We start from the raw sequence: 23409 nt of genomic DNA, 5'->3' as shown, positions 1-23409 counted from the left end.
AAAAACCCAGCTAAAATTGAATGAAATAAGAGATTTCTCAGGCATCATATATGACTGAGTAGGGGTTTTGGGCATTTACCAGCACTAGAAATATCGATGAAGGAGAATATCGATAAATGATTTTAGCACAAACGAACAGACAGTACTTTATCTCGCATAAGAATGGAAGACCTCTATGAGTCACTTTAATTATATATAATCACTAAATAAAGAAATAAAAAAAAAATGTACAAAATAAATTAAAGTAGCCAACCGATTTAAAGTCCAGCGATCAATTTACTTTGACTTTTATATGGAAATATGATATATAGAAAATATATGTAAAAATATGTATATTCAATTCTGCAAGATGATATAGCTGATATATACTCTTCTATAAATATATGCCGTGAAAGCGCAAAGATTTTACATATCTTATTTACATTTTATTTTATCTTACTCCCTCAGATACCTGAAGGCAATAAGATGATTTTCTCAGTGGAAATCAGCTTCAGTTCTGCCTTTTACTTATGAAGTCATTTCAGCGCAAGTCAAAGTTTCCATGAAGTTAATATCTACAGTTATTATGGGTCTCTGAGTTACTACAATGATTTCTCAGCAGAGCTAAGTATGCGCAGACCAGAGGTCAGAGGCACAGCGAGACTCTTGATGATGGGGGCTGATTTTTATTGAATTGCCGACTTTGAAGATTTTACATAAATAATTAATATATATATATGGTTTTTTTTTTTTTTTTTTTTTTTTTTTTTTTTTTTTTTACGCATATTAAGCAACTAAATAAAAGCAAGCAAAAAACATTTTAGACATATTGCAGACTATAAGAGGGTGTCACATCCCAGTCAGTCTCTCTCGCGACTCCCCTGTGTAGGACTATAGCCCGACAGCTTCAATGGATGATTTGAAGGTTGAGCTATTCTGAGCTATTTATTATATATATTATTTTCTAGTAGTTTAAAAGTAATGAGTCTTTAATGCGATTCAATATTCATATACCAACATATAACATATATACATAAACATACATATGTATGTATGTATATTCGCCATGTATACGTATCGTCTGCAATCGAAAATATTATCCAGATATGTAATCCGGTCAGGTAGAAATGGCTCGACGTCCTTATCTGTTGGCCATTACGGCAGTTAAGTGTGTAATTAATATTTCACACTTGTGATAATCCGATAAAAATGAAGGGGCCGCGTCAACTGGTGTCCTGCCGCAGGCTCTAGCACAAAGCAAACGCACTTCAAATAGCCAGGATCATATTAAGCACGAGTGCAATCAGCTAGCCGCGCCCCCACACGCACTTTGATCGATGTGAACCGGTTAAATAACACTCTGGGAATGATTATTTAGATTGCCCATTGCCCATTGCACTGAATCGCACTCGATTGCTGCTGGCGGGCAAATCAAGCGTGAAACGGCGTGCGAGCTCTGCGACAGTTGTTGGACAGTTGCAATTGCCATTGAAATTTGCATGGCGTGTCACAATGTCATGGCACGGCAGTTTCGTGGCCAACGGAGGCCGAAATGACAAATGCAACAATAATAAATGCCCGGGCTGAACTAAATGCGCTAAAAGCCTAGAGGCACAAACAAAAACAAACATTTATTTAGTTGCCTTTTTATTTTTATTTTATAATTTTTAATCGGTGCTAGGCTTAGGCCTACGGCTCTGGCCAGGTCCAGGCCTCATCTCATTTGGCTGGACTAATTAATGGGCCATTTAACCATCTGCATGCACAATGCGAGCGAAACATATTTCTTTGCATATGTCAAAGCATCAGCGCCCCTCCACACGCCCGATTTGATTTTATTTCGATGGCGGATTTGCGGCTGCAACAGTTGCTGCTGCTGCTGTTGCTGCTGCTGTTGCTGCTGCTGCTGCTGCTGCTGTTGGCGTTTAATTAAATGGCCACTGCTGACAGTGGCCGTGTCACAGTCAGTTGGTCGGGCAGTCAATCAGCAAGCTCCAAATGCCATCCACAACAACGGACAATCGCTTGGTCACAAATGATTACGTATACGCAGAGTTGAGCGCGACGCCAGCTGCTGCTGCTGCTGCTGCTGCTGCTGTTGTTTTTGTTGTTGCTGTTGCTGGTGTGGCTAACGCTTGCTTGTTGCACGCTAATTGAAAATTTATGCTGCGTAATTGATGTTATTGTTTTCGGCCAGCTTTCACAGTTACACTAAATACTAAAGTCGCATTAGAACATACACTCGCTCTCCCTCTCCCACTCCCTCCCACTCCCTCTCTCCCTCTCTCTCACTCTGGCTGAATGCGCTTAATGAAAAACGTCCGTTATTTAGCAAAGAGTATTTTACCTTGATTGAACAAACAATGATTTATGAGCATAACCCAATTAGGTAAAGGTAGATTATTGCTGCGTACAGTGAAGCTTGTTGCATGACGAACGCATTATAAAGTGATTAATGTTGAGTCTAGAACATATGAGATTGGGGCTTGATCTTCATCGCATTATAAAGTGATTATGGTATTATCGATTAGTGAGAGTGAGGGAGAGAGAGAGAGAGAGGCAGTCAGCACTTGAGCCCAATTATCACTGAATGTCATCGGGAAGTTCAGTTCATATTGAAATCGAGGAACGCTCGCGTTGCCTCCGTCAAGTCACGAGGACCTAAGGTGTAATGCTTGATTACATTTGGCCAAAAGGCGTTTCCCGTCTAATGACAATGCTAGCCAGTTGCCGGCTGAAGCTGCTCGCACAATAGGCCCGGGCGGCATCAGCACTTCGCATCTTCGTCAATGTCAGTAAATAATTTTTCACAGCCTCGGCCAATGAGAAATGATGGCTGCGCAGCCAGCCGCGCTCAGTCCTTGTTGACACTTGCCCGAGTGTGAAAAGTGAAAAGTGAATGCGAACAGCGAACAGCGAACAGCAAACAGCGGAATGCGAAATGCGAAAAGCGAGCTGGCGTCATTAAAATTTAAGGACTAGCCGCCTCCTGGCCACAGCGCTCTGCCGTTGCATAAGCACACGGCGCGGCGTCCAGCCCTTTAAGCGGCAGCCCCAAACTTCAATTTCATTTACGTTTAAAAGCCATTTTTACTTTGTTTCACTTTTTATCTCACTCTGTCTGTCTCTCTCTCTCTCTCTCTCTCTCCTCTTTCGGCGTGTGTATGTTGTGTATTTTGGCATCGTTACTTTTTTTCTATACCGTAGTCGGATTTGGAGTCATTAAGTCAGCTTTGTTACGCCTCAATGCCTACGGCGTGGCAGACAGCATTCCCCAGCCTAGCTATCTCCCTCTTTCATTCCCTCTCTCTCTCTCTCTCTCTCTCGTTCGCTCTTTTAAAGTTGTGCGGGTGGCAACAATTAAATACAAAAAAACTGAGCCACATTTAAGTTGAAATCTTCTTTTTCATTTGACTCTCTTACTCTATCTCTCTCGTTTTCTCTCACTCTCTCTCTCTCTCTCTCTTCTTCTGCCATTCCCTCTTTGCTTTATTTTTTTTTTTTTTCATCAGTGGGCTATAATGGAGCAAAATAATTTGGCAACAAAGCGCCCAGTTGCGAAAGAAAAGCAACAACAACAACAACAACATCGACAACAACAACAATAAAAACGACAACAACAACAATAACAACAAAAAGTACTCATAATTGCGCACTAAACGCCATTGGACATTTTTGTGTGCTCGGGACCTTAATGAGGAGTCCGGCATCCAGCTGGTCAGCAGCTGCAGCTGCCACAGCCGCTGCCAGTGCCATAAAAATCTCGGCAACAACAATTGTCACAACAACAGCAACAACAATAGCAACAACAACAGCGGGAAAAAGTTAATTTATAAGTGTTTTCAGCTAAGAGAAATAAAATAAAAATTGGTTGTTCGTTTAAGCAACTGTGGCGCAAGCAGCGAATGCCTCACAAAAGCGCATTCCAAACCAAAAGCAAAATAAAAAATACACAAAATACCAGAGGAAAACAAGAATAACAGTTAAAGGGTGCTGCAGTCGGGTGCTGCTGACTCTCAAGAATACTTGATGACAATTGATGGGCTGCCACGGCATTTTTATAAAGATTAAATGAAAGAGCGAAAGTCTATAAAGTCTAAATGGAATACATATGCAAATACATACGTATATTGTAGACCTTGAACTATGCTTATGATTTTCATCTTTTTATAGATGTATACTTTGCTTAAAGAGTAAATATCCTAAGCATGCCTGTGTGAGATATAATTCTGAGCCTTCGCTCGCATTATATGGATCAAGTAATATCTATATGTTATATAGAAACGTCTGGAGCAGAGTCTTTCAAAGCTATTCGCGGATTATATCCTGAGCATTTCCTGGGCTTAGCTTATGGCTGGTACCTAAGTATCCCTTGGTCTACAGTAAGTTTCAATAAAGGGAAAATTGTTGCCGTTTGAATTCTTCGGGAGGTATTTCTGGTAACATAACTCAAACAAGTTGAAAATTCAAGTGGACTCTGGGGAGACTTTTCGGCCTTGCCACAAAATCAAAGCCATCTGCAATCATACGTCATGAATAACCCACAACAACTCGAACTAATTTTCAGCAGATTTTAGTCTTCAATTTCTTTGTATTAACAATTTGAATATTTCTATGCCAAACTATAAATATTTACATGTGAATTGTTTTTGTAATACAACTGTTTATAAATAACGGTTAATACTTCTCATTCACGAAGTGAGAAGAGTTTATAGCTTCTAGTGTTTGTTTGGCTAACTATAACTATACTTATAAATTTTTCCTATATAATTAATTATTATAATTATTAATTGTGTAAATATTATTTTTGTTATTTTTATACCCTGAACCCATTGAAAATGGGAAATCAGGGTATAATGGTTTTGTGAAAAGTATGTAACAGGCAGAAGGAATCATCGCAGACCCCATAAAGTATATATATTCCTGATCAGGACGACGAGCTGAGTCGATATAGCCCTGTCCGTCTGTCCGTCCGTCCGTCCGTATGAGCAAAAGGATCTCAGAAGAGAGTTCATACTCGAGTATACCATAAGCAGTACGAGTTTGCTTTATTTTTTCGATAGCTCATCAGATAACTTTTTTATCGAGAATAATCGAAAAATCGATTTGGTTTTTCCAGCCTAGTTTGAACACTTTTAAACCTGGAGACTTAAAATTTGCGTTGTATATAGAGTTAATGGATACAAAGATTTTGTGATTTTGGATACCACGCCCCCTTCGCCCCCTATTTGTAAAAAACGCATTTCAAGTACTAGAGACTTGTGCTTTGGAATGTACACACATTTTATTACCATATGATTACGCTCTGAAACTTTCATTAAGATTGTAAGTCTAAAAATTAAATTATTCAACAAATAAATTCTCATAATTGCCCACACTACAGTGCAGCCCAAGCGTAGCCGCTGCTTACTGTGCAGTTAGCAGAGCACGTGCTTATAAGTGCATGTGTATGTATGTGTGCATAGAAGAAGTGCAGAATGATTAGAATATCAGCTTGGAGGGTTCAGGGTATCTCCTAGTCGAGGAGTCTCGACTGGAGCATTCTTACTTGTTGTCATTAAGTTTAAAATTATCAATGCGAAGTAGTTGAACTGATTCTCTAACTTTATTGTTATTGTTATTGTTCAGAAAACTATGTGAATATAGTATTTTGTCTGCACTCGACGTTTAAAAAATAAACTCATAAAATCTTACAAATTGTTACATCAAAAAAAAAAAAAAAACAACATTTAGAACTTCACAATTGAGCAACTGACATTTAAAGTTTTTTTTTACAGCCAAGCTGAACATAGCCTTTTTTTCATATAAATTTAATACTGAAATATCCGGCATATTAGCTAGAAACCACATTTCGATTTGAAATATCTCTCCATATATTTATGTAACAATATGTGATGAAATGAAAGTGAGACAAGTGAGGCTAATGGCGATTCTCTGCAGAGGCAACTCGACAGCTGAGGCCGATGTGCAACAACAGAGATTAGTTAGGGTACCAATAAGTCGTTAAGTAACTTGCTCATATTTGTGTGCCACGCTTGCAGTTCTTATGATCAACTGGAAAATGGGTTCTCAATGAATGCGAGTAATTAAAAAGTTTTGTGCGAAATTCAATTTTCTCTTTCATTTCGCTTCTCAAAGGGACACTAGCGAAAATAGCTAAAGCGAGAGCTAAAGCTGCAGTTGGAGTTTTAGCTTCAGCTAAAGGTTCAGGCAACAGACAGGCTCTCATCTGCCAGAGAATGTTAAGCTGGTGTCAACAGCAGCAACAACAGTTGCTGGAGCAGGGGTGCGCATTGTTTTCTCGCCTGTCAACTCTACGAGGGTTGTCGCACTTTGAAAATAACTTTGAGAATGAAATGGCTGCAATGCAATAAGCGTAACAGAATCCAACAGACTAAGCCATATAACTAACAATGCTCTGTGCGTGTTTGTGTCTGTGTGTGTGTGTGTGTGTGCACTGTGCAATTAATTTCGATTAAATGCCGTCTAACGCATATTTTGCGAATTGCTGTATAGCCATGCACCGTCTACACCTATGCCATATACAATTGGCTAAATCTATAATTGGGCCTCTGGCCAGTGAGACAAATTTAAGCAGCTTAAGAGCCATCTATGCATATACACATACACATGCATATGTATATATTTATGTCTGGCTCAAAGCCATTGCCAACGAAACCCAAAATACACCAGAGACCTTAAAGAGCCATATATGTAACTATCTCCCAGTGCATGTGTGTGTGTGTGTGTCCTGATTGCTGACAAACTTAAGCACAGCAAGGGCACACACATTGGCTCTGCTAACCAAATAATAATGTTTCATAATATGCGACACACACACACACTCACACACAAACACACACATACATTATGTTTAGATGGTTTACATGTTGGTTTCGTTGGGACAGCTGAACAGCTAATATTGTGTGTCAATAAGCAGCCCTTTGCTTATTTCTTAAAGTATTTGCCTTCTCCTCCGCTGACAAATGAAATCTCAAACAGACAATGTGCCAATCGAATCGAAAGGAATTACAGGCATTTCAGCCAAGGCAGCATAGAAATGCTATGCCTCAGCACACGGCTAATCACATACGCAGCTCAATCTTTCGATGCGAGAGTTTTAATTAACTTTGATTCAGCTCAATGAAAGTTGCGCTAATGCTAATTGGGAAAGCAAAGCTTCGATCTGAATTGAGAGCTAGAACAAAGATCAGTTTCAGGTTGATATTTTCCAGAAGCAGAAATATGCGAGTATACATAAATATGCTCAATGGAATTAAATGATAATTTATATATGTATAATATATCACATATGTATAGATGTATATTTATTGTATTTTAATTTAATTTTAATTCCATTAAAATCTAAAGTCTAATCCGGCTGATAGATGTACATCTATTAGGATTTATTTCAAGTTTAAAAGTCAATTATAAATTGAATTTATAAATTAATAAGGCAATTAAATATGATTTACAAATATATAATTAAATATAATTAACAACAATCAAACGGGCTATTCAATAATGGAAAATCTATTTGATGAGCATCTATAAATTCCATTAGTAATTTGGAACTTCTTTATTCACCTGCTCGCATCTGGCTTCAAATGAGTAAAGACTGTAAAGAGAGGAAACATAGGAAAACGAGCAAAGGCAGATCGATGTTCTCTTCATTTCATTTCCAACTTCAAGAACGAGGTCCTGATATTGTTCCGCCCACTCTCTTAAAAGCTGTTGCTCATCCGACAGTCTAGAGCCAATTCCCTTTCCTGTCTTGCTCTATCAAACTCTCTATTTCTGGTTGCATTCCTCTTGGCTATCGAAATCAGAGCAACTCTATGCTCTCACTCAACAATAACCGTTGTTCAGCAACAGCTATAGTCGTCTCTCTCTCTCCCTCTCTCTCTCTCTCTCTCTCTCTCTCTCTTTTAGTGGCAATGCATCCTTCAAGTGTCACTAGAATGTTAACTCACTCGAATAGTTCGAGCTGTTAGCTGCAACAGGCAGTCTCGACTAGCTAACACAGAGTTAGAATAGCACACTGATACGAAACATACATATGTGAACGTTTATTTAAGATTAATGATGATATGTATGATTGATTTAGATCTGCTCCAATTGCTGTATAGGGGCTACAGCTTGGCTATTTGCATGGAGTGCTCATGATCAGTAAGAGAAAACGTGGTCCAAAAACAATCCACTGTTATTCAGTCATTGCTCAGCTCTAGGTCTATCCATAGACAAATAATCAATCAGCATCAGGTATTAAATTGATTGTTAAATGATAAAGTACAATAAATGTATACAGGTTGTAAACATTATAAAACATTATTATCAAATATTTTTATAGATGAAACAAGTGCAAAAACCAGGGAATGCCATTGGAGTCATTGGCTCAAACTTTAATGAATTTTCGTAGAGCTTGAAGTAGAGCAAAGAGACTTTATTTATGAGTGACTTGTTGACTCGGATGGTCGTTAACATTTTTAACAAATTTTCGAGCTGATATGACAACAGCCGAGCTGGAATGTCTGCCAAGCTGCACGCTGCATGCTGCATGCTGCATGCCACAGCGGCGAGGCTAATTCAACTTTGCCTTTGAAGCCTTTTCGAAAAGTTTGAAATGCCAAGTGTTAAATGCCAGCACAAATGCATGAAATGCGATGCGATGCGGCGGCAGGCGATGCGAGGCGCGGCAAGCCGAGGTTGGGGAAGAGGCAAGGCGATGAGCTGCAAGAGCCATAGTCGCAGCACTCTCCTCTCATAAATTCTGCTCCAACTTAATTACAAGCATTTAATGCGCTTCCAGTGCAATAAAAAATTCGATAAAATATATAAATTTGCAAATTTGCTGTAGCTGCTGCAACTGCACCTGGTTGTTCATGCAAATGCCTCGCAGACTCTCACACACACACACACACACACACACAGATGCACACACCCACACGCATGCAGCCAGAGGCCAAAAGAACGGTTCAGCTGGCAGGCATCGCCATTTTGTTGTGCCATTTTGTAATAATTTTTTGTTATTCTTTGCGCTCGTTTTTCGCCGTTTTTCTTTTGGCTGGCACAAAGCGAACGAGCCCTGCAAAAGCTGGCAAAAGCGCGCCATTGAGGGCATTTTCGAATTTCACAGAGAGAACTGTGGGATTCAATTAATTTGCTCGCTGCTGGGCTATGCTCGATAAATAAATGCATTATGAACTGCAAATGAAATGTCATCAATGGCCCGCCCTGCCACACGGACAGAAACATATCGCAGTCGGGTAGTGGCGAGGAGTGGAGGGGAGCGGGGCATGTGACAGGTGCACAAAAACAGAATCTTCTATTAGATTTGGCTGGCTGCGCCATTGCATATTCAACTGATGCGACAATAATGCCAAATGCAGTCAGTTTTTTGTTGCAGTGCAGCCGCTATCAAAGGGCCGCAAGAAAAGGTGCAATAAAAAAATTAACATGCCAGCTAGCAAAATCGATTTAATTCCGTTTGGCACAAATATTTGCTCAGCCAAAGGGAATAATATAAAACTTTATATTTGTTGCATGCGGCATGTGGCATGCGGCATGCGGCATGCGGTAAGCGGCAAGCAGCTTATTGCATTGCAATTGTGGGGCAATTCTATTGTGTTCGAAATGGCAACGAAGTAGGGCCCCCGGAAATAATCGTGCGTCAAGAGAAACCCTCTTTAAGCCCAAATAAGCCAAGAGAGAGTGAGAGAGAGAGAGAGAGAGAGAGAGAGGAGCGAGAGTGAGAGTGAGAGAGAGTGAGAGTGAAAGAGTGAGAGTAAGCACTTTGTAAGCAGCTAATAGCTGCCATAAAACTCACTCAATCAATCTTTATAACATTTGATATTCAATTATTACAGCCCAAACTTGAATACTCGCCTAGTGCCGCGCAAAGCCGGATTACATTTGTTTTGTATGTATGTACATATGTGCTCACATGTACTTCATATTTGTACTGCAATATGAATAGACATATGCTGAATAATAATCAAGAGTAAGCGCTTTATAGAACATTTTAACAAAATTAAAATAGAAATAAATTCCATCCATATATATCTATCTGTATGAATAAGTATTATCATATCATGAGGTAAAATAATGTATTGAATAGAACAATCCATTCGTCTGTTTTGTCAGCTTACACTAATTACCGAATCACTTCAACTAACACTCACCTTACATTTGCTATAAACACTCAGTCTAAGTAAGTTCGAGTACTAAGAATATATTCAAAATAAAATATATTTAATTGAATAAAAGTGAAGAGCTGAGCATATGCTCCATTGTTTCTGTGATGCGGTGAGTCTATGTTAAGCATATTAATTGCCTATTGTCTATAAAGTAAAGCATATATAGTATATATAGTAAAGCATATTACCCAAATCTAAGGCCATTCCAAATGAATCCAATAATAAATTAATTAATTTCATAATAATAGAGAAGTACTAATGGGTTGCCTGCTGAGAACGCATAGCTTAGGCTAGCCTACTCTCTCAGTCTAACTACAATTTGGCTATGCTTCTACATATTCTATATACATATATGCTGCTATATGAGTAGACTTTGAGACTCTCAGTGCTGTAAAGCGCATATATTTAAATTTATATATGCATGGGCACATACACATACAAATGCACATACATATATATGGGCATATTCTATTGTTAGCCCTAATCAAAAGCTCGTTATTAAAGTTGATGAGCGCTTGAGTTCGACGTGGATGTCTCACTAGATATACTAAATGTGTGTGTGTGTGTGTGTGTGTGTGTGTGTTTGTGTGCAATTAATTATTTAATAAACAATTAACTGATACTCGCAAATGGCGACTGGCGCTGCAAGGCACCGTTAGAATGCAACATGAGTGCGCATATTACGTATACGCAGCATGAAACGTGACAGGAATATGCATAATGTCTGTAAAATATGAAGTCAGCCTGTCAATGCTGCTGAGGTCTCGAGGTCTCGATGTCTCCAGGTCTGCCTGATCTCCCTGGTCTCTATGAGCAGCAGCCCAGCGCCATCAGACTTGGTCACATGACAGTTTTATCGACTGCGCTCAATGTAATTACAAGTTTAAAATAAAAAGCAAAACGAAAACGAGCAAAAAAAAACCTTTCCGAGTCCATGAAATGTGATTTTGCATTGAGCACATGCCATGACGCATTCAGACATATAAACATGCACACATATGCACATACGTGTGCATGCACATTATCATATAGACTTCTGTATGTGTATGTAATTCGTAGGTAAGCCCGCCTGTCGTCACTTAAACATTCATAAGGCCTGGTTGTTGTTGGCTCAGCTTGCGAGCGAGCAGGAAATCACATTATTGCCTACACAAGCAAATGTACATATTCCTATACATACATACATGCATACGTATATAAACAATAAACGAACAAGAATACAGATCGCGTTTCGATAGGGAATGCGGTATGCGCTTATCGAATTGAATCTCGTAATTAGCCAATTCGCAGCTAAAGCAGAAACACAAATTATTTTGCCGAAAAAAAAGCCCAAAACAAGAACAAAATACAATTCAAACGGCAATTGTCGCGCGTTGCGTATACGCCACATAATCCACGGCTCAATTAATGCCAATTGGCATCAAACGTAATTCGCTTTAAAAGACGCGCCGACAATGGGAATCAGTAATTAATTCGTTTAATACACCCAGTTCCACGCTCATAGGCCAATTGCTGTCATTGAGATTTGCAAGGGAATTTCGAGATGTAATAACTGACTAAATTCATTTCATTCATTTCAATACTGAGATTAGGTAAGAGATGAGTTGAGAATTGCATAACAGAAGCAGGACCAAGAGAAGACACCGTTACTCTTGGCCATGGCTCGAAGCCCGAAGCCACTAGAAGCAGCTTAGGCCAGCTCTTGCTCTTTCTAACCGACCCTGTTGCAGTTGCTCTTGAATGCACTTCAGGTTTTACTTCAGCTTAGCCTTGCGACCTGAGGCGAGCAATCTTCGTCATCGGAAAATCCCATTCAATTGCGCTGAGCCGAGGCATCTAACATGGGAATGTCATTTGATCAGCTGAATTCCTTCCTCTGCTCAAGGTGGGGCCAACAACAACAGCGAGGGTATAAAAATCCAATAAACAATAAAAAAGGCAAAGCCATTTGCTGACTGCAATTGTTGCTCGTAAATCCCTCAATGCAATACTTAAACTCCAGCAGATCCCACCAGCGAATGCCTACAGGGTATCTGCTAGTCACAGCGCGAATGCTACCCTGCATTCCTACAGCATTCGTACACGTTTTCTCCTGTTGCATGTGTGTGTTGATCTGGTGGTGCACATGCACTGCGATTATTGTTGTTTTGATGTTGTTGTTGCAGTTGTTGTTGCTGTTGCTGCTGTTGGCTGGCTGCTGTCGCAGCTTAAAGCGGTGATCGCCGGTGCCAGGCACCGAGTGCTGAACGAGAAGCACAAAAAAAAAAAACAAAAAAACTACAAAATAAAAACACAACAATAACAGAAAGAGGGAAAAAATAACGAAAAACAGCAATAACAACAACAACAACACACACACACACGCATACATGGAGCGCAGAGCGCACACAAAGAGGCAATAAAGAAACGCCGACAACAACAACGTGAAAAATATTGTTTATAGCAACAACAATGAGACGAACTAAAGCAAGAAAATACCTTGCCGATCAAGCACGAGACAGCGCAAGGGAGTGAAGGAAAGCGGCCGAGAGAGAACGAGCAACAGAGAGACAGGCAGACAGAGAGAAACAGAGAGAGAGAGAGAGAGAGAGAGAGCGAGAGATGTGCCATGTGACCGAGCGAGGCAACGCTGTGGTTAAGGCAGAGGGAAACAACAACAACAACAACAACAACAGCAACAACAGAAAATAACCGACAGACCAGTCGACCTATGGCTGTTATTACCGGCATCGCACGCCTTACGAGCACCCACCTCCTCTGCACCTGCCCCTGCCACAGGCCATAGTCCACACCCTCCCCCATGCCAGGCTCCACAAACATATCATCAACGAACCGAATCGTCGCTACAAACAGCGACTAACGATACGCAACGCAAATGGAGACGAAACAAACAAACAAACAACAACAACAACAACAACCGGCCGGCTAGCCAGAGAGTCAAGCAGTCGGCTGTGAGGGGGGGCTGAGGGAAGAGCGAGGGGTACTGGGGCAGGCAGGGGAGCAGGGAGCCAGCCAAGCGCAAAGCGCAACGTCGCTGCTCACGTTAACAGTGATGTCAGCAGCAGCTACGACGCCGACTGCGACTGCGACTGCAGCAGCAAAAGCGGCGCTGCCCCAAAGTGAGCGGCATGTGGATGCCAACTTGTTATGTGTGTGTGTGACATGTGTGTGTGTGTGTGTGTGTGTGTAAGCGTGGAACTTGCTACAAGTTGCTGTTGTTGTTGCTGTTGCTGTTGCTGCTGTTGCTGGAAATGCAGTTAAAACTGGTTTCGCTCGCCCCGTCGCATTGTAATTTGCGACGCTGTTGACACAGGTAATCTAATAGGCAAAGCCACTCAGACTCGAAGCTAGTCGCAGACGCAGCACCCATTGGCGCTTGGGCTCCCAGCCAGGCAGCTGCAATTGTTGTCGTTGCTGATCTGCCCACCGGCAATCTTTGGCTGCATTGGCAGTTTCACTCGCACCGACCAATTCGGGCAATTCGCTTCCCTCTTCAGTTTTCGCTGCATTATTTTCAATTGGATTTCAATTCTCGAATTCTCATTCAGAGCTTTATCGATCGGTGGATCGGTGACCTATATAGTGCACCTCTATTGAGCTGCTCACATCCGACGGACCCATCTGGCAACCCTATATCTTTTGACAAGCCGTACAGGCTCAAGGCTTCCATTTGTGAGATATCATATTCTAAAATCGATGTCAACAAATCTACATGAACGAAATCCTTGATTTAAAAGAATTATAAAAATAATAAATATCGGTCCGTTGAATATGGGCAGCCTTGTGGGGTTACCACATGGGTCTGTCGAATATGGACAGCCCTGTATACCTATTTATATCAATTTAGATCTAGGCGAGTTACCCCATGCTTGATCGATTTCATCAAGTCTTTTATCCTCATTCGGTGCTCGCCGTAAACTCGTTTCCGCTGTTGATTTATGATCATCTTCACTGCGATTACGTCACGAGCATGCAATGCGCGATATTTATCGCGCCTAACTCTGCAGTTACTTCACCCAGACTTTCTCTATATTGTGGGAATTGGTCTTCCAGCCATTTCTAGAAGTTAGTCGAACACATCATGACAGATCTGTCTAGGCTTCTTGGTAGATAAGACCTTAAGCTCTTAGACTAATATAATCTTCCGCTCATATCCTTAATTGACTAGGATTTCTTTCATTTGCTACATATGATAATTATATTGCTATATGAATCAGAGACCCTACATTCGAGAGACTTCCAGAGATTTGTCTAGTCTAAGCCAATTCCTAAATGATGCAACTAAGAGTTTAAGCCTTTTAGACTTTTTCCATATGCCATATGCCAGAGGCGTGGGCAATACCGTTACTCGAGCAACTGCCTTCGGTTGACAAGTTCTCGGCTCCGTCTTCCGCGCGCTCGGAAATGGGCCAAGTCAAGTCAGCCCGAACCACTTCTAACTAATTTCGCCCACTCGCTTCACAGAGTCTTAAAGAACTGCTGCATGTGACTTTTGCATGAATATGTGCCCAACAACGTCCCTCTGTCTCTCTCTCTCTCTCTCTCTCTCTCTTTCTGTGTGTGTGTGTGTTTGAGTAGCATGCAACCGCAGCGAAAGCCGAGCTCAAAGCTCTCATAAAAGTTGTTGGCTCGGTCAAAGTATTAGCAAAGTTATTTGTCCGCAACGGGCAGCCGCAAAAGCAGCAGCAGCAGCAGCAGCAACAGCAACACGCACACATGCACAGCCCCATACACACACACACACACACACACACATACAAATAGTGCAATTAACTTTGTGGTCACCAGGCGAACAGCCCAAACCACCCACTGGCCATTGCCTTTGTGTCTCCGCAGAAGAAGAAGCGGCCAAAGTAGCAGCAATGTTGCCGCTGCTGCGGTTGCAACGGCAACTGCAATTGCAACTGCAACTGCAACTGCGATTGCGATTGCGATTGCAATTGCTGCTGCATCTGCTGCTGGCATCGACAGCAACGGCGACTGCGATTAAAGGCCAAACGACAAACGAAAGAGCATTCCAGTTTTACCTACTACATCTGTGAGCAATGTGCATGTGTGTATGTGCACACAGACATCATACACACCTTGGCGTGTGTGCATGTGTAAGTGCAGCGTGTCATTGCTCCCCGCCCACAATTGAGTCGTCTTTCTCACTTCATCGATGCGTGTCGAACTTTCTTAAATCCGAAGAGCAACTGACTGACTGTCAGATAAGCTGACTGCCACACTGACTGACTGACTGACTGACGGACTGATTGACTGACTGAAGTACCAAAGAAATAGCTGCATCAATCACGACGAACTTACTTTTTGGTTGACTGATTGACTGAGCCACTCACTGATTCCCAAATTCAGAGTTTGATTTATTGACTGAATAGCCATCTGATTGATAGGCTAATCTAATTGCCTATTTAACAGAATCGTCGACTGATCGAATCGACTGGTCGAAAGTCTGATTGACGGATTGAACGAATATATTTGATTGTTTGTTTACTGTTGGAGTGATATATATATAGTGAGTCATTGATTGATTAACTGGAATACTACCTGACTAGATGGCTCACCGATTTCATTATTTTTATTTAACTACCAGTTCGGCGAACTTAATGATTGATTGTGTGCCTGAATTGAATGGAATTTGAATTTTTCTTGTGATTGATTGATTGAATTATTAATTGACTGATTGATAGATAATCCGTCCGATGGTCAAACTGATTGATTGGCTAACTAATTCAACGATTGACTCAACTGATGCTTTGGCTGACTTATAATCTGTTTAATTGACTGACTGTGTAGGATAGTAATTAAGGTTAAATAGTTTAACTAACTGACTGATAGATTGACTGATTGACCGACTGAGTAACTGACTGATTGATTAAACGGATTACTGTTTAACTGAATAATGATTGCTGATTGATGGTCTGAGTGATTGACAGACTATTATTTTGCTGCTGCTTTATTGCTTGCCATGTTGTTTGATGTGCCTGACTGATGGACTGACTGATTGACAGATAATCTAACACCTATGATCCAGAGTACTTCTGTAACTCTGTGACTATCTATCTGACTGACTGAACTGATTGAACTAACTAACTATATACTGACTGACGGCCAAATTAGTTTGACTAACTGATTGACTTACAGATTGACTATCAGGCTGACTGATTAAACAGCCAAAATCTTGAGCAATATCATATTGCTTCCAGTTCAAAAAGTATTACTTTATTAATTGAGTACATTTAAATGAAGCAAATATGTATATGTAATATTCAAATGGAAGAGCCCAACAAAACGCTTTGTTGCTGTTGTTGTTTCTCTTTTCTCTTTGCGGCTTTCGATTGTGGTTTTCGAAATGTTAAATAAATAGAGGTAGGGCGAAAAGAGCAGAAAAAAAAAAAAGAAAAGTCGCGTGACGCCTTGCCACAGAAAAAAGAAAGAGGAAGACATAGAGGAAAGCATGCTGAAGCTGGTGCGAATTAAACAAACTGCGAGCTGTGAGCCCACAGCTCCAGCTGGAGCCGAGCAACGCCGGTTATTAACTGCTCGAACAACAATACAACAAAAGCGATTCATGGGAATGCATATTTTGGTCTTTCTCGGCGGATTATGTAAGGCACGCTAGAAACATGGCTGTGACTGTGACTGTGACTGCGACTGTGCGCGTCATAAACAAAACGTATTTGCGGAGACACAGCGAGAGCTAGTCAGTCAGTCAGTCAGTCAGTCAGTCAGTCAATCTGTCAGTCAGTCCGTCCGTCTGTGAGCCACTCAGTCACAGTCGCAGCTTCAGGTGCTGGCTGTTGCCGGGCTGAATGGGTGTCAGTCTGTAACTAGCACGTTGATATTGATGCGAAAGCGCAGCAGCAGCAGCAGCAGCAGCGGCAGAAGCAGAAGCAGCATCAGTTGCATTCTCGCTACTGTCTGTCGTATGGAAACTGGAATTTGAATCCGGTTGCGTTAGGCTGTCATTCCGTCCGTCGGTCCGTCGGTCTGTACGTCCGTCCGTTCGTTAGTCTGTCCCAGCGTCACTCTGTCCGTCCGTCTGTGCTGTCCGCTTGCCTTTTGTCCTCTGATTTGCCTCTCTGTCTCTCCACTTTGGCAAATTTTGTTGTATGCTATTTATTAAATGTCATTAAAGCCATTTCTTTGCTTTTGCCTCTTTTGGCGCCAGCCACCCATGCCTCAGTGCAAGCAGTAAACAGAGACAAACAAAGTTCAAGAGAGAGAGAAAAGTGTAAGAGAGAGAGCGGGAAAGAGCGAGCGGCATTGGCGCTGGGACATAGCGCATAGTAGAGTGTGTTTTCAGGTTTGTGCCAAAGCTCAGCTCAAATGTCAAAAGGTACAAACAACACACATATACTAGCACACACACACTCACACATACACATACATAGAGCAGACATATAAGAGGAACACAATAATAACAGCATAGAGCGCAATCAACAAATTGCATTAAATGACTTTGTGTTGCTGTTTGATTGTTGCCGTAGTAGCTGCAGAAACTTCAACAACAACAGCAACAACAAGCACAACATCAACATCAACAACAACAACAACAACAGCTGTCAGTTGCAGAAAAGAAATACAAAAACACAGAAAAGACGAAAAAGAAACCAAAGCGAAATGGGAAGTGAGAGAAACTGCACATTGACGGGCTGTTTGTCACGCTGTTTGTCACATGACTGCACTAAACTTGCACTTGGCCAGCAGAATGAGCAACAGAGACAGAGACACAGAGAGAGGGAGAGGGAGAGCGAGAGGGACTCATGAGCTGAGCTAAGCTGAGCAATGCGAGCTTTTAATAACTAGATAAGCGATTATGACGGCCATTCAAATCATTCGCCTACCGCATGACCAGATTCTGAATTTGCACACACACACACACCGACACACACACACGCTCACACATACAGCAGCCCACTGTTTTAGAGATCCACTTAAAACAATTTGATCATCGTCGCCTCTCGCCATAAACTTCTTGCCCCGACTGGCTGTAGCTAACGATCGACCATGTCTGCCGCACTGCCACACCCGTGTGCCTTGACTGCGCCGGACTGGCGGACTGCCGGACAGCCGGACTGCCGGACTGCCGGACTGCCTGCCCGCCTGCATCAAGGGCGCGAGACACAAATCTGTGGCGCGCACATTAAACGTTTCACTTAATCAAAATCAACGGCAAAGGCAAAGGCAACGGCAACGGCAACTGCAACAACAACTGCAGCACGTTGCCCCTCTATGCTCTGTCTCTCTCTCACACACACACACATAGACAGACAGACAGACAGACAGTTTTTCGCCATCTCATGTGTCTGGTCACTATTAGTCTGTACGTATAGTTAACAGCAACAACTACATACATACTGACAACATTTATAACAGTTTTCAGCTGTTGTTGCTGTTGTTGTTGTTGTTGTTGTCGTCGTCATTCTCCCGCACTCGGCAAAGACGTGCCGTGCCGGGCGCTTCTCTATGTGAATAATGACTCGAAATTGCGCTTATTAAGACTTCCTGATTCATAATTTCGGGCAGCGGCAGCAACCAGCACAGAGAGAGAGAGAGACAGAGAGAGAGACAGAGAGAGAGAGAGAGAGGGAGCTAGAGGCACATAGATGCACACACACACACATATACAGGCACACAGGAATTATTTTAAGGGCGAGCCAGCACCAAAAAATTTACCAAACTAGGTGACGCTGTGTGTGTGTGTGTGTGTGTGTTGGTATGGGTGTCTGTGTATGAGGGTATTCTAGTTTCCTAGCAAGACTCTTGATCCAACTCTTGATCAATGTATTATGAAATAATGGATATCCAATTATTTATGTTTACCATGTAAATATATTTATTAAGCAAAACAAAAACTGTAGTTTACCACAATATCATGCATTATCTAAATATATATAGGTGCATATTCTATATAGACCAGCTGCACTGCATTGCCCTTGACGCTTGACGTTTGACATAATTTCTTTAGTTTTTTGTCTTTCAGCATTTTATCAAAAGTTTTGCGCCCGCAGCAAAACTTTGTGCGGCTTAGTTTATCCCACCCTCAATTTTCAACTTTCTCTCTTTCTCTTCACTAGTCATTATATGTATGGCTATCTCTCTCACTCTCTAACAGTCACTCTCTCTCTCTCTCTCTCTCTCTCAGCGACTTTTCCTCCATATATGTGAATGTGTGTGAATTGTTGTTGGTCATGCTGCGGGTGCAGATTTTCTGAGATACGAACGAGACTCCCTCTTCAAAAAAAAAAAAAAAAAAAAAGAAAGATATATAAATATATATATACTAGCTCTCTAGCAGGGAATACGTGCCATGCAGTCATCATTTTTTGTGTGTCACAAGTTTTTAATGTTATTAAAATGCATTTAAATATGTGCTAGGCAAGCTGTCCAGAATTATTATGGCATACGATGCGTGTCAACGAGCTCAATTGGGCAGCGAAGGACAGTGGAACCTGACATTGGTGGACTACGCTCTGGGTGGCCCTCAAAGGAGTCACATTAAGAACTTTATCTATTCCTGATCGCAGCATATTCATATCGTAGTTTCACTTTGATTCCGTCTAAATAAAAACATGAAATTGTGGCTAGAAATCAATTTCAGTGGGCGCTGTGGGATGTGGGGCGTGGCCCTTGCCAATAATATTGCCAACAATCGCTTTTAAGTTATGCAAGAAACAATTTGCATGCAAATGAAAAGAAAGGCAACAAATTGGATTTCCCAGCAGTTTATGCACTCAAAAGAATGCCTAATTGGAAAATAGTTGAAAGTCAAGCTCGAATCTATCAGGAATCTATCTATCTATTATCTTTCACATATCTATCCATCATATATCTATCTACCATATATCTATCTATCATATATCTAGCTCATAAGTCTAATGTCTATGCCGAGGCTGAGCTCTTTTTAATCATGACCCTATCTCCTGTGTTTGTAACAGTCCGAAGAAGGCGCGGCACAGCCCATAACTTAGCGTATATGGGACTATATATATATACATATATATATAAATAAAACATAATATAGTAAACGGTGCATATGTTTCTTTATAAAATTTTATATTATTTTTATTTATTTGTCAACTTTTTAAATATAGCACTGCTTTTTCTATGAGCAACCTACCGTCAATGTAATTCTATAAAGGAAAATGGAGGTAACATCCCTTCCTTTTATAACGGTAATAGCTGTCGTTTAATTTGTTTTGTTTTTATACCCTGAACCCATTGAAAATAGTAAATCTGAATATAATATAATATAACAGGCAGAAGGAGGCGTGGCAGCCCCACAAAACACTGACGAACTGAGTCTCTCTGTCTGTTCGACCAACCGTCCTTCCGCATGTATGAACGCGACGATTTCAAAAGATACATATGTATAAGAGCTAGAAAATATTTGTTTTTTAAGTTCCTAGTGTATATCGAGCATATTGAGTTTATTTCCAAAATTCGAAACTAGGAGTAGTTTGTGTATTATTGATTAGATCCCTTATCGTGATTAAGTTATATAATTATATCTTCTACATCTCTAGAGCTAGAGTCTTTAAATTTGTAGTTTATATTATTTTTTATTATTTTATCAAGTTTCGATTTTTCTCATTATCTATTTTTGTTTTCTATTTTATATATATATTTATATATTATATACAATATATATATTTTTTAATTTATAGTACTATTTTCATCAACATAACTACAATATTATAATCTCCCAGCTTAAGCCCTAAGACTACAATGAGTACGGCGTATGTAAGTATAATCGGTAAATGTGTTATAATCGGTAAATGAGTAGACAAAGAATATTGTTCATTGGACAATTCAAAATACTCATTCAGTATAAATATTTCAATGTATATACACAAATATATATATATATATATATATATATATAGGTTTCATTATATATTTTATTAATTATTGAAGATGATTTTGGGACTCTTACCTGGATTATGGCGAAGTCGCGACTCGCCGAGCAGCGAGGCTGCTGCTGGTGCTGGAAGGAAGCTATCCAAGTTGTTTAGGGCCACGATGGCCAGTGCTAGGATCAGGATCATTTGGGTGCAGCGACTGCTGATGCAGCTGGTGTTGCTGCTGCTGCTTCTGATGCTGCTGCTGCTGCTGCTGCAGCTGGCTCTGTGTGGGCTCAGCTGTGGTATGTGTTGTTGTTTTCTGCTGAATGTTGGTGTTGTTGTCGCCTTCGTTGTCGCTGTTGCCGTGGCAGGTGTTGCTGCTAGCAGTGTTGGTGGGGGCCACCGGGAGCGCTTCTTGGCATTGTTGGGAGGTTTGCGGCCGCATCCGAATCCAATGCCCACGGGCGTCGGATTCATTTTGGCGTTGTCTTTGGCCACTTGTCAGTTGTTGCCTCAATTTGTTTGCACTTTGTTCTTTATATACTTGTGTGTGTCTTGTTGTTGACTTTCTTTAATTTAGATTAACTTCTCTTTGGCTCTGTTTTCAGCGGTCGTGCGCACTTGCTAACACTGCACTTGGCTGCTGGCGTTGCACTCTTTCTATTGAAAACGATATACATATTATATATATGTGCATGAATATATATGTAACTACTTTCGATTATGATGCCGCAGCGACGACGCTCGATTAAAAAACCAATTAACGATGCTTAAATGCACTTCATGTATGTATGTATATATATATGTATATGTTTATAAGTATTGATATAAATTAATTTAAAGCAATTCAATCAGTTTTCTCTTTTATGCAGATACGCAATATAGATTTATATACATATTTATATGTATGTACGTAAATATGTATCTGAGCTCTGCTGCAACTGCCTGCGCTTCTCGCTAGCCTCCAACAATTCCCCTACTTCTTACTTCTACTCCCTCTCCCTCTCCCGCTCCCCCTCTCTCTCTTACACTTTCTCGCCAATTCTTATGCTCTTGCGCCCCTTCTATATCCCACCCTCCCTCACTCTTCCGCTCGCTCTCTCTCTTTCTCTCTTTTGTCGTTTTTAACACTTTTTACAATAATTGAAAAACTTTTTGCCGTTTTATGTGAACTTTTGCCGTCGACTTTGCGGGCGGCAACGTCGTCAACTTTTTTTTATCAGCACTCAAAAATTAAAATTAATATTGCACTTTATGTATATGTATATGTATGTATGTATGTGTGTGTATGGCAGACAAAAAGAGAGCGAGCTAGAGAGAGAGAGAGAGAGAGAGAGATGGAGAGAGTGAAAGCAAAGGCAAAAAGATTATGCGTTGCATTATTGTTGAGCCGTCGGTAAATCCATTACAATTTAAGTTTGTGCGCAATATCTGCAATGAGAAATGAAAATAATACTTAGATTAATTAAAGCTCAAATTGAGTGTGATTAAGATATAAATTACGTGGCATTTTATGTATACGTATACATATGTACATATGGTGTACATAAATACACTTTGCCATGGAAATGGATAATAGGTGAACTTTTGACCTTTGGGAGTGGAAAATGAGATTTATTCAAATCATTTGATTTATGCTCACGTGCTCAGCTAGTGTTAGTCGAGTGTATGTATTATGTTAACTAAACATATATACCCTGTAAATGCTGTAGAGATGATGACAGGCTAATAGAGCTAGAAGGTAGCCCAAGATTCTAATGTAGAGCAAGAATTGGAAATGGAAGATCTTAGTGAATTGAGAATGAATACATGGTACATGATAAATCTCAAGCCAAGCTATAGAGCCTCCATTGATAGGGCAGAGAGAAGATTAAAGACAAATCAAAAGTTCATTAAATTCTTGTTCGTTTTGCGCCCTCATATAAGAAGTATATCAAAGTCGTTCACTAGTTCTTTCATGCTAAACGGAGATACACACACACATTCATAAATGCTTGCCCAAATTCATGTTCATTCTTGTCCATTATCTCAGCATTAGGCGTAACACAATGGGAGGCAGTAATAAATGACGTATTTATTTAACAAAAGTGCCTCCGCTTAGGAATTACCGCATCCAAAACACTTCAGAAACGAAGACGGAAAAAAATAAATATAAGTATATGTAGAGCATTGTAAAGATTCCGTTAAATTAAAGCACAAATGAAATGCACGCAGCGAACGCAACGAAAGCGAAAATCAAAATCATAATGTATTAAAAAAAATGAGCCACAATGAGGTACAAAAGCAGCAGAGATCATAATAAATGGCGGCACTCGGCGAGACCAGCTCCCGCCCCCTGCTTGGGGGAGCAGGAGTGTGGGCTGGTGGGGAGGGGGGTGCCTGGGTAC

At 40.7% G+C, this 23409-nt stretch overlaps 1 protein-coding gene across 1 annotated transcript in view; it reads right to left on the bottom strand.

The window, feature by feature from the left end:
- LOC6584871 (low-density lipoprotein receptor-related protein 2) overlaps positions 1-21682 on the bottom strand; it is a 139575-nt gene extending 117893 nt beyond the window's left edge. The window contains 1 exon segment of the mRNA XM_044011552.1: positions 21115-21682. Coding sequence (XP_043867487.1) covers positions 21115-21499 — 385 coding nt within the window. The 5' untranslated portion in view covers positions 21500-21682.
- Between the last annotated feature and the right edge of the window lie 1727 nt (positions 21683-23409).

The sequence above is a fragment of the Drosophila mojavensis genome, unplaced genomic scaffold, assembly GCF_018153725.1.
Source record: "Drosophila mojavensis isolate 15081-1352.22 unplaced genomic scaffold, ASM1815372v1 contig_136, whole genome shotgun sequence".
NCBI classification, from domain to species: domain Eukaryota; kingdom Metazoa; phylum Arthropoda; class Insecta; order Diptera; family Drosophilidae; genus Drosophila; species Drosophila mojavensis.
Note: the sequence above shows the minus strand (reverse complement) of the source record. Positions and strands in the feature narration are given on the sequence as shown.